At 39.0% G+C, this 12,983-nt stretch overlaps 1 protein-coding gene across 11 annotated transcripts in view; it reads left to right on the forward strand.

Moving 5' to 3' along the window:
* PAK3 (p21 (RAC1) activated kinase 3) overlaps nucleotides 1–10,749 on the forward strand; it is a 313,135-nt gene extending 302,386 nt beyond the window's left edge. For 5 of the 11 annotated variants that reach the window (XM_057496161.1, XM_036912627.2, XM_036912636.2 and 2 more), the window contains 2 exons: nucleotides 6,598–6,735; nucleotides 7,054–10,096. In XM_057496161.1, the coding sequence (XP_057352144.1) occupies nucleotides 6,598–6,735; nucleotides 7,054–7,152 (237 nt within the window). In that variant the 3' untranslated portion in view covers nucleotides 7,153–10,096. The other 6 variants (XM_036912633.2, XM_036912630.2, XM_036912632.2 and 3 more) reach the window with 2 other exon arrangements.
* The last annotated feature ends 2,234 nt before the right edge of the window (nucleotides 10,750–12,983 follow it).

The raw sequence follows: 12,983 nt of genomic DNA on the forward strand, positions 1-12,983 counted from the left end.
AGGCATTAGCAACATCTACCACATAATGATATATTCCTAGTTCATGGCTGAGGGTATCCATCCAGCTTGCAATAGAGGAGACAGCAGCATGCATAGGGGGTATGAATTTTTTCAGTTCTCTGTAATCCACAGTCATATGCCAGGAGCCATCTGGCTTTTTTACTGGCCACACTGGGGAATTGAAAGCACTATGGGTGGGCTTTATAATGCCCACCTTTTCAGCTGTGTATATATCTCCTATCCCTGGGTATATTTTTGGGATTCATATCCTGCAGGGTCTATGGTTGCAGACCACTGCAGGTGAGTTCAGACTGAGAGTATGTGTGGTGAAGGCAGTTCTGAGGGGAAATGCTAGGCACCCGCCCATAGATTTGCCTGGGCCTCGGTGAGTGACTAATACCAAACAATACAAACTGCCTGGAGGGCAAAAAGAGGTTGGAAAAACTCTCCAGGAGCTGGAAAAGGTGAGTTAAGTTAGATGGTTAGATAGTAAAGAAGCTACCATTGAACCTTTGGTAACCACGAATCCAAAGCCTACAATGGCAATAAGTATATATCTTCCGATAATCACCCTAAATGTAAATGGACTGAATGCACCAATCAAAAGACACAGAGTAATAGAATGGATAAAAAAGCAAGATCCATCTATATGCTGCTTACAAGAGACTCACCTCAAACCAAGACATACAGAGACTAAAAGTGAAGGGATGATAAAAGATGCTTCATGCAAACAGTAGGGAAAAAAAAGCAGTGTTGCAGTACTTGTATCAGACAAAATAGACTTCAAAACAAAGAAAGTAACAAGAGATAAAGAGGGACATTACATAATGATAAAGGGGGCAGTCCAAAAAGAGGATATAACCATTATAAATATATATGCACCCAACACAGGAGGACCCACATATGTGAAACAAATACTAACAGAATTAAAGGAGGAAACAGAATGCAATGCTTTCATTTTAGGAGACTGAAACACACTACTGACTCAAAAGGACAGATCAACCAGACACAAAATAAGCAAGGACAAAGAGGCACTGAACAACACACTAGAACAGATGGACCTAACAGACATCTACAGAACTTTACACCCAAAAGTAACAGGATACACATTCTTCTCAAGTGTTCATGGAACATTTTCCAGAATAGACCACATACTAGGCCCCAAAAAGAACCTCAGTAAATACAAAAAGATTGAAATTCTACCAACCAACTTCTCAGATCACAAAGGTATAAAACTAGAAATAAATTGTACAAAGAAAACAAAAAGACTCACAAACACATGGAGGCTTAACAACATGCTCCTAAATAATCAATGGATCAATGACCAAATTAAAACAGAGATCAAGCAATATATGGAGACAAGTGACAACAACAGCACAAAGCCTCAACTTCTGTGGGATACAGCGAAGGCAGTTCTAAATGGAAAGTATATTACAATCCAGGCCTATTTAAAGAAGGAAGAACAATCCCAAATGAATAGTCTAAAGTCACAATTATTGAAATTGGAAACAGAAGAACAAATGAGGCCCAAAGTCAGCAGAAGGAGGGACATAATAAAGATCAGAGAAGAAATAAATAAAATTGAGAAGAATAAAACAATAGAAAAAAATCACTGAAAACAAGAGCTGCTTCTTTGAGAAAATAAACAAAAGAGATAAACCCCTAGCCAGATTTATTAAGAGAAAAAGAGAGTCTACACACATAAACAATTAGAAATGAGAAAGGAAAAATCATGACAGACCCCACAGAAATACAAATAATTATTAGAGAATACTATGAAAATCTATATGCTAACAAGCTGGAAAACCTAGAAGAAATGGACAATTTTCTAGAAAAATACAACCTTCCAAGGCTGACCAAGGAAGAAACAGAAAATCTAAACAGACCAATTACCAGCAACAAAATTGAATTGGTAATCAAAAAACTACCCAAAAACAAAAGCCCGGACCAGATGGATTCACCACTGAATTTAACAAGCATTTAGTGAAGACCTAATACTCATCCTCCTTAAAGTTTTCCAAAAAGTAGAAGAGGAGGGAATACGCCCAAACTCAGTCTACAAGGCCAACATCACTCTAATACCAAAACCAGGCAAAGACACCACAAAAAAGCAAATTACAGACCAATATCTCTGATGAAGATAGATGAAAAAATACCCAACAAAATACTAGCAAACTGAATTCAAAAATACATCAAGAGGATCATCATACACATGATCAAGTGAGATTTGTCTCAGGGATGCAAGGATGGTACAATATTCAAAAATCCGTCAACATCATCCACCACATCAACAAAAAGAAGTACAAAAACGAATCTCAATAAAATGGATATAGAGGGCATGTACCTCAACATAATGAAGGCCATATATGACAAACCCACAGCTAACATCATACTTAACAGCAAGAAGCTGAAAGCTTTTCACCTAAGATCAGGAACAAGACAGGGATACCCACCCTCCTCACTGTTATTCAACATAGTACTGGAGGTGTAACCACAGCAATCAGACAAAACAAAGAAATACAAGGCATCCAGACTGGTAAAGAAGAAGTCAAACTGTCACTATTTGCAGATGACATGATACTGTACATAAAAAACCCTAAAGGCTCCACTCCAAAACTACTAGAACTAATATCTGAATTCAGCAAAGTTGCAGGATACAAAATTAATACACAGAAATCTGTTGCTTTCCTATATACTAATGATGAGTGAACAGAAAGAGAAATCAGGAAAACAATTCCATTCACAATTGCATCAAAAAGAATAAAATACCTAGGAATAAAACTAACCAAGGAAGTGAAAGACCTATATGCTGAAAACTACAAGACATTCCTAAGAGAAATTAAAGAGGACACCACACCAACAAATGGAAATTCATCCCGTGCTCATGGATAGGAAGAATTAATATTGTCAAAATGGTCATCCTGCCTAAAGCAATCTACAGATTCAATGCAATCCCTATCAAAATACCAATGAATTTCATTGTTCAGTGAACTGGAACAAATAGTTTTAAAATTCATATGGAACCACAAAGGACCCCAAATAGCCAAAGCAATCCTGAGAAGGAAGAATAAAGAGGGGGTATCTTACTCCCCAACTTCAAGCTCTACTACAAAGCCACAGTAATCAAGACAATTTGGTACTGGCACAAGAACAGAGCCACAGACCGCTGGAACAGAATAGAGAGTCCAGATATTAACAGAAACATATATGGTCAATTAATATATGATAAATGAGCCATGGACATACAATGGGGAAGTGATAGCCTCTTCAACAGCTGGTGCTGGCAAAACTGCACAGCTGGATGCAAGAGAATGAAACTGGATCATTGTCTAACCCCATACACAAAAGTAAATTTGAAATGGATTCAAAGACCTGAATATAAGTCATGAAACCATAAAACTCTTAGAAAAAAACATAGGCAAAAATCTCTTGGACATAAACATGAACAACTTCTTCATGAACATATCTCCCCAGGCAAGGGAAACAAAATCAAAAATGAACAAGTGGAACTATATCAAGCTGAAAAGCTTCTGTACAGCAAAGACACCACCAATAGAACAAAAAGGCCTCCTATTATGAATATATTTGTATATTATGAATATATTATGAATATATTAATAAATGACATATCCAATAAAGGGTTGACATCCAAAATATATAAAGAGCTCATGCACCTGAACAAACAAAAAGTAAATAAGCCAATTAAAAAACGGGTACAGGATCTGAACAGACACTTCTCCAAAGAAGAAATTCAGATGGCCAACAGAAACATGAAAAGATGTTCCACATCACTAATCATCAGAGAAGTGCAAATTAAAACCACAATGAGATATCACCTCACACCAGTAAGGATCGCCACAATCCAAAAGACAAACAACAACAAACGTTGGCTAGGTTGTGGAGGAACAGGAACCCTCCTGCACTGCTGGTGAGAATGTAAATTAGTTCAACCATTGTTGAAAACAGTATGGAGGTTCCTCAAAAAGCTCAAAATAGAAATACCATTTGACCCAGGAATTCCACTCTGAGGAATTTATCCTAAGAATGCAGCAGCCCAGTTTGAAAAGGACAGATGCACCACTATGTTTATCACAGCACTATTTACAATAGCCAAGAAATGGAAGCAACCTAAGTGTCCATCAGGAGATGAATGGATAAAGAGGATGTGGTACATATACACAATGGAATATTATTCAGCCATAAGAAGAAAACAGATCCTACCATTTGCAATAATATGGATGGGGCTAGAGGGTATTATGCTCAGTGAAATAAGCCAGGTGGAAAAAGACAAGTATCAAATGATTTCATTCATCTGTGGAGTATAGCAACAAAGGAAAAAACTAAAGGAACAAAACAGCAGCTGTCTCACAGAACCCAAGAATGGACTAACAGTTACCAAAGGGAAAGGGACTGGGGAGCATGGGTGGGAAGGGAGTGATAACGGGAACAAAAAAGGGGGGGCATTACTATTAGAAGACATAATGTAGGTGGAAGGGAAGCAGGGAGGGTTGTACAACACAGAGAAGACAAGTAGTGATTCTATAGCATGTTACTACGCTGATGGACAGTGCCTGTAATGGGGTATGTGGGGGGACTTGGTGATGGGAGGAGTCTAGTACCCATAATGTCACTCCTGTAATTGTAGATTAATGATACCAAAAAAAAAAATGGGCAGAGGATCTGAACAAACATTTCTCCAAAGAAGAAATTCAGATGGCCAAAAGACACATGAAAAGATGCTCCACATCACTAATCATCAGATAAATGCAAATTAAAGCCACATTGAGATATCACCTTACACCAGTAAGGATTGCCACCATCCAAAAGACAAACAACAACAAATGTTGGTGAGGATGTGGATAAAGGGGAACCCTCCTACACTGCTGTTGGGAATGTAAATTAGTTCAACCATTGTGGAAAGCATTATGGAGGTTCCTCAAAAAAGTAAAAATAGAAATACCATTTGACCCAGAAATTCCAATCCTAGGAATTTACCCTAAGAATGCAGGAGCCCAATTTGAAAACGACAGATGCACCCCTATGTTTATTGCAGCACTATTTACAATAGCCAAGAATTGGAAGCAACCTAAGTGTTGCTTAGGTTACAGTAAATGAATGGATAAAGAAGATGTGGTGCATATACACAATGGAATATTATTCAGCCACAAGAAGAAAACAATTCCTACCATTTGCAACAACATGGATGGAGCTAGAGGGTATTATGCTCAGTGAAATAAGCCAGGCAGAAAAAGACTAGTGTCAAATGATTTCACTCATCTGTGGATTATAAGAACAAAGAAAAAAACTGAAGGAACAACAGCAGCAGATTCACAGAACCCAAGAATGAACTAACAGTTACCAAGGGCAAAGGGACTGGGGAGGATGGGTGGGAAGGGAGGGAACAAGGGGGAAAATGGGGCATTATGATCAGTACATATAATGTGGGGGGGGCACAGGGAGGGCTGTACAACACAGAGAAGACAAGTAGTGATTCTATAGCACCTTACTATGCTGATGGACAGTGACTCTGATGGGGTATGTGGTAGGGACTTGCTGATGGGGGGAGTCTAGTAACCATAATGTTGCTCATGTAATTGTAGATTAATGATACCAAAAAACAAAACTGAAGAAACAAAATAGCATGCTCGGACACCGAGAAGGGACTAGGGGTTGCCAAAGGGGAGGGTTTGGGGAGTGTGGGTGGGGAGGGAGAAGGGGACTAAAGGGCACTATAATTCAATCACAATATAGGTAGGTCACGGGGAAGGCAGTACAACATGGAGAAGACAAGTAATGACTCTATAGGATATTAAGGTGATAGACAGTGACTGCAATGGCGGGGGGAGGTGAGGGGGAGGACTTGATAATATGGGTGAATGATGAAACGACAGTGTTGTTTATGTGAAACCATAACATAAGATTGTATAGCAATGATACTTTAATAAAAAGAAATACTGCTTTCTAAAAAAAAAAAATCTCTGAGGCTACATCTGCCGCAGGACAAAAGTACTTGAGTCCTGGGTCCTCACAGGTTCACTCTCATCAGGCACTGCCAACTTCTGGTTTTTTGAACTTCACTGTATTTTTGGTTCTCTAATTCTATAGCATGCTCTGCTCATCCCTGATGTTCTCACTGATATTCTTCAATAAAGATAAACACTTAGTAAATTACAATCACCTTTGCAACTGTGCCTTCTGACGGTTCTACTCAGTTCAACAGGATTGGATATATGCATATTCCCCAAATCTTTACAGCCACAGATTCACAGGCGATTCCTTGGCATAATATGCTAAGTGGTTCATCACACATTCATCATACATGGATTTTTACTGGCTTAACTCTCAGAGGACAACCTTGTGACTTTATTTCCAAATTTGGGGGGTGGCGCACTTCACTATCACCTCAGTTACTGCCACAGGTAATAATTTCTAAATGTTGTAATAACTTTGGAATATACTTCAAGTGTCATTCTCTAAAATGGAATTTTTAAGACCCAGAGGATAAACTAGGAGAGGAGAAACTGGATTTGTACCTTCTGTGCCAACTCATGATCCTAATGTGTATGTGCTGAATGGATTTCTTTCTGTTTTCTGCAGGCGTTATATCTGATAGCCACTAATGGAACCCCAGAGCTCCAGAATCCTGAGAGACTGTCGGCTGTATTCCGTGACTTTTTAAATCGCTGTCTTGAGATGGATGTGGATAGGCGAGGATCTGCCAAGGAGCTCTTGCAGGTGAAAATAAAATAGGACAATTACAAAGAAAGAGCTCTTCCATCTCAGTGTGTGATAGTAAGAGAGCTCTGTCAAGAGATGTCTAGTTAGAGTTAGGCTATAACCATTTAATTTTAGGCCACAGGCACATAAGTAGAGGCATGTATCTAAACCATGATTGATTGGTATGTTGCCTTGCTTCTGAGAAGTTGGCGGTTAAATCTGTAAATCTCTTTTGTTCTTCCTGGAGTCTTATTTTGCAAGGAAAAAAAAACTGTGAACCTCTGGTGTTGCTGTTCTGTTCTAAACTTTACTTGTGCCCCTGGATGTTGTATGCAGGTGCTCTTGGCCGGAGGTAATTCTCTACATAACTATGCAATTATTTCCATGGCATTTGCTACTCTAATGCTTTACTGGTCAAAGCCCCTTTGCTTGTGATGCCAAATGGCAGGCAACTGCTTGCCTGGGTGAGTACCATCCAGTGGTGAGTGCCTCTGTAACCATTTGTCCTTTTCATGGCTCTCAGGGATTAGTATATATGATGACAATGAGTACCTATTCTGTGCCAAATTCTTTACACACACTATCTCATTTAATCTTGAACAAGTCTAGGGTAGGTGTTATTAGCTCATATTACAGATATAGAAACTGAGGCTCACAGAGCTACTGATTGGCAGAACTGGGATCTGAGCCCTGGATTATTTGACTTTCCACCACACAAATGCACCAACCAATTTAGAGGGAAAGATGTATTTTTATTGTTAAAGCCACACATGCCCAGGATCACACATACAGCTCCACCATGGGAGACTGTTCCTTGGGAACACATACCAAACCCTGTAACACCCAGGAACAGTGAATGCTTGTTCTGTGACTTTGAACACTTCTTCTGGTTAAGCAAAATGTACAATTGTTTATATGGAGTGTTAACCACAGATCCATTCTATTCTAAACCAAAAAGAAAAAAAATCTGTTCTTGTTGCTCCTGAACTTCATCCAGAGACAGAGCCACACCCAGGCCAAAAATTCCTGCCCCCACCCTCAACCCAAACCACATCTGGGATAAATAAACTGATTTGGAGGAATTGAGGAGACTACACCTTTTCTGCTACCTATGAGCATTTCACAGGCTGTCATAGGGCCCTAAAATATCAAATCTGGGATGGCCCTTTATTAATCCTCTAGTTAGTCTAGTCTCAGATTACAGATGAAAAACTTGAACTTTTGAGTGCTCCACTTCCACATCTTCTCACCCCTGCTGCCACCCCACATACACATCCCAAGGGTAAGGGAAGATACAGGTTCTGTTAATGTAGCTATGTGGTTACATAGATAATTGAATCACATATCTAGTTAGTTTCTTCACCAATGGTACTTTTATCTGAATCAGTCAGACAAGTGATGCAAGACTACATTTTGGGTCTAAATTGAACAGTTTGTTGCATCTTTTCATTTTACACATGATAGTTATAACCTTTGTATCACCTTAAGTCGCTGTATCTTCCTTCTCTAACTCTAGCCTATCACTGCCCTTTTAGAGGTTAGAAAGGAGAGAGATGCAGGACATTCACACTATTGGAAGGCTTGAGAAAAGACACAGGTCTTGAGTATTCCTGGGCCTTTCTGTATGGCCTAAATCAGTTCTCTGTCCATCAGTTGGTATTTATTGAGCAACTTCTGTTTGCAAAGCTTAAGTGCAATGATGATATAAACCTCTTAAAAGCAGGATTCCTTCACTCCAGAAGTTCACAATTTCCTTGGGTACGTGAAAAAATAATGCAAAGTTGTTTAGAGACTCAATCAAACCCAGTGGCTGTTTAAACAGTAAACACCATGGTTGATTAGAGAAATATTCTGTAGGCTATAGGTGATCAAAAAATGTGAACAGGAAGGAGTTCTGCTGGGCCCTGAAGGACAGATTAGCTTCAGATATGTTGAGGAAAAGGGGAGAGGGGATTTCAGATGGACAGGTTATAATGTGACCAAAGGCATGTGGGCAAGGTTGAAGGGAACAGAAAACAGAAAGTAAAATAGCTGAAGTAAAGAGTCAAAATAAGGAGTTTTAAGTGTGGAATCTACAGGAGACAGGGCTGTGGAGGGCCTTGAACACCAGGGTGAAGAGTTGGGGCTGTAGACAGTGGGAAACACTGAAGACATTGGAGGGACACGCATGCCGAAAGCTTTGTTTAGGGAGATTAATCTGGTGTTTTGCAGTACGAATTAGCAGTGGGAAAAAATGAAGGCTGAAAGATCAAGGGGGAGTTATTCTTACAGTTCAGGATTAAGTTGACCAAAAGACTGGATGAGGGAAGGTGAGACATAATTGTAAGAGCCATTAAGAAGAAAGGACTTGTTAGCTGATTGTAGAACATAAGGGAGAGGAAGAAAAAGGTGACTTTAGAATATCAAACCAATGATAACATTCAGTAAAAGCCAAAGTCCTAGAGGATAATACAATGGTTAACATTTCTTCACCTCTCTGTAGCTTCAGAGGAACTGTCCTTATCTTACCTCATTTAGCCATTGTGATAAGCAGAGGAGAGGACTGAACCCAGGTGCTCTGACTCCAAAGCCCCTTTAACTGACATCCTGCAAGAGTAGCCTGTTCGGAAGACTTTAACGTATACTTAAACATTAAATTCAAGGTGACAGAAGGACATTCAAAAGGAAATATCCAGCAGGCAATTGGAGAGATAGGACCAGAATTCAGGAAAGACCTCAGCTCACACAACAGAGATTTGTGAGTCATCCCTAATAAAGCTGATGAGAGGTCAAAACCATGAAAGAAAATGAGCTCTCAAATTAAATCAGAAAAAGAGATGATGAGAGCCATGTTCTGGTATGTTGGAGATGGGAGGAAGCAGTGAAACTAGGAAAGAAGATGGAATAGTCAGTGAACAGGCACATGGGAGAAAACCCAGACAGTAGACTGTCACAGGCCCCAAAGGAGGAAAACATTTCAAAGAAGGAAGTGATATTCATTCATATTAAGTACTGCAGATTGGCCAGAAGAAAAATGGTGGAGGCACAGCTACTGGGTTTAGCAGTTAAGAAGCCATAATTTCAGGGTCAAGGTCAACCAAAGAGTTTTCGAAGCCTAAGAGCTGCTCCTGGTAAATTCATCAGTTTAAGAACATCAGAAAGTCAACTGTCGCAAACACAATGGGATTTTACAGGACCCCTCCTCTGAGTGTCTAGCTCTGCCAGTCAGCTTCCAGAGGATTCCATGACACTGAAGGACAAAAACATCTGAAGGACAAAAGCTGGCACTATTTTTAATAAAATGATGTTGAATTGCATGCTCAAAATACATTTTAATGAGAAAAGGGCTGCTTGAAAATGTAAAGTAATATACTTGTTAGAGGAAAGGATTCCAGTAATTCTTTTTTTTTCCTTTTGCAGCATCCATTTTTAAAATTAGCCAAGCCTCTCTCCAGCCTGACTCCTCTGATTATCGCTGCAAAGGAAGCAATTAAGAACAGCAGCCGCTAGGACAGCAAGCCTTAGCCCACACCATCTCCCTCCTGAGTAAGACTGAAATAAAACTCTGCTGCAGGAAAGATGGAAGAAAAGACAGTCAAATGGGGTGGGGGTTCTTTAACTTTCAAATGAATAGAAACTTCTTATAAGCCTTTTTCCTACTCCCTCAGATTATGTAATTTATTTGTAAGCCTGAATCGCCGCCCAAACCAGGGCAGCAATGTCGAAGTGGCCGTAAAGTGGTCACTTCCACCGTGAAGCGAAAGAGCCAGTAGTGAATCCCCTCATTTTGTGCATTCACTTTGAAGAAAAAAGGTTTCTCAAAGATGCACACTCCCTCTTCATAGTGTTGTGTTTGTTTTTAAGTTAGAGTAGTCCCTCTTGCATTTGAACCATCTTCAAAACTCCTTACCCAATGTGATGTTTTTCACTTGCATTGTCATTAGATGTCCAGTAAAAAGATGTCAAAAGTTTTTTTAAAAAGAAAGCAAAAAAAAAAAAAACAAAAAAAAAAACAAAAAAAATAAAAAACACAACAAAACAAAACAAAAAAAACCCACCCAGAGCAAGTACTGTGTGAACATGTGGAAGTCCATGCCCTAATAGAGTTGCAATTTTTTATTCTTCCTTTATAGTGGTGGCTTGGTTTGTGTACCTGTTTTCCTGCATTTATCTTGGAAAAGGTCCTTTTAAGACATTTTCCAAAAGCAGAGAGAAATATGTATGTTCAGGAAGGGCTTTTGAAAACTGTGATTCTTAATACAGCTCAAATGGTGAAACCCTGTCACAGTGAGGCTTAAGAGGTAGTTGATTTATCATTTATATAGACCGGCTTGTTCATCATGATGCCTGGAAAAGGACACACCCAGATTCGCACCCTTGATGGGTGAGTCCAGGTCCTGAACCTAGGAAGTCCTTTTGGAGAAACCATACTTAAACAAAGATGGGACTTTCTCTAAGAGCCAAAAGGAAAACAAATGTGTGCAATACTGAAATCCTTGTTGGGCAGAAAGTACACAAAGATAGAGATAACTAATGTAATCCTCTCTTGTGCTTGTAGAACATATGCATTGTGAAATAGGCACATCAGGAGGAAATAGACCCATTAGGCAACATTTGCTCATAATAGAAATTATTTCCTTTGACAACATAACATTCTAGAAATTAGAAAAAGATCTGGAGAGTAGAGATATTGTAAGCATTCAATTCAACTCTTTAAGAAAAGGGAGGTCAGTGAAAACTACATCCCAATCAACATTCCACTTTAAGTACTTGTTCCCATTTTCCCTAAGTATCACCAATTTCTGTTTAAGATATGGTGTGTTCATAGTTAGTCCTTTGGGCTTTGAATTTCAAAGACATGTTCATAAAAATCCAGAAGTTCTCCAGTGAAAATAACTAGGGTTTGCAATCACATAACCTAAGAAGAATCAATCCAACTGAATTCCTTTTGGGGCTTGGAGAAAATGTGAAGATTTGACTACTATTTCACCATATATCTAGTCCTTTAAAATTCAACAGTTGGCTCTTCCTGAATCTTCTGAGAGAAGAAAAATATCTGGAGGGTGTCTGTGTAGAAAAGGGTATGCTTCTCTTTCAAGTGTATTGTCAATTTTATAAATTCTGCAAAATTGTTTCTCTAAGCCTTTGAAAAGCTAATAATTTGTGCTATAGGTTTCTTGATTTGTAGTATATCAAGAATCTGAATAGAACCTATCTACATCTACACTCAGCAAGAGGGAGAAAGAGATCAATGACATGGGCCTCGCTCCTTCTCTGCCGAGGTACATCTATCCATCTAACCATCCATCAATTCCTTAAAATGAAAACACTTTTTTAGAGTTTCTGCTAATCACATAGTGCACATTTTTATGTTTAGGAGATGACACTACTCGTGGATTTCCTAGGTTCCTTTTGTTTTCTTTGACTATTAAGTTTGGGAGGAGCTTGGCCCTCCCCCTCAAAATGTTCACAGTGGGATAAAACAACAAATGTGAAAAGAAAATCAAATGGTAATATTAATTTGAAGCATGCTATGTTATACTTTGCAAAAAGTTGGCTGGGCCTGAAATTTTTAATGCCACACTGCTCTAATGAGAGAAAGGGGCCTTAATTTTTATTTCACTTAAATTAAGTATTTAAAAAATTTTTCCACTCGTAGTGCCAGGGAATTCAATAAAATAATACCTGGAATACAAATAGAATTTACTACATTGCTAACTATGCCATGCCAGTGGAGAAAGCCCCAAACCTGGTTGGGAAACTCTAGTTGTCAGTTAGCATCCCTTATATTTCATGAAGGCCTTTGGTTTTGTTTTGTTTTTCTGGTGGGAGGAGCCCTGGAGCAGTGATCTTTTAGATCACTGTAGGCAGAGAAATGTCTGCTCTTTTATGCTTTCATTCAGCATATTAGCAATGAGGGGCCAGGTAATGGCCAGACCCCATTGTACCAAGATTTTATGATCATATATCCCAGTAGGTTTTACTCTTAAAAATTTATATCTGTGTAAATTTTTAAAAGAGAACAGCTTCTAAAGACCCTTTCCCATGTTAGAGAGTTATGTATATTTCTAAGAAGTATTAGAGAGAGGCTGTTTCTCCTGCCAAAATGATGCTAAATGATTCACATTGGGTACACTTGAGCAGCTTGGACTCCAGATGGTTAATAGTTTATTCCCTTTCCCTGGATTTTTTTTAAGCCCATCTTGACACAGGTGAGTCTACCCAGATCTTTAAAGTTGTTAGTGCGCCCTGAGATAATGGGGGCACATAGTCGAATGTTGATTCTA

Source organism: Manis pentadactyla, chromosome X, assembly GCF_030020395.1.
Source record: "Manis pentadactyla isolate mManPen7 chromosome X, mManPen7.hap1, whole genome shotgun sequence".
Lineage (NCBI taxonomy): Eukaryota > Metazoa > Chordata > Mammalia > Pholidota > Manidae > Manis > Manis pentadactyla.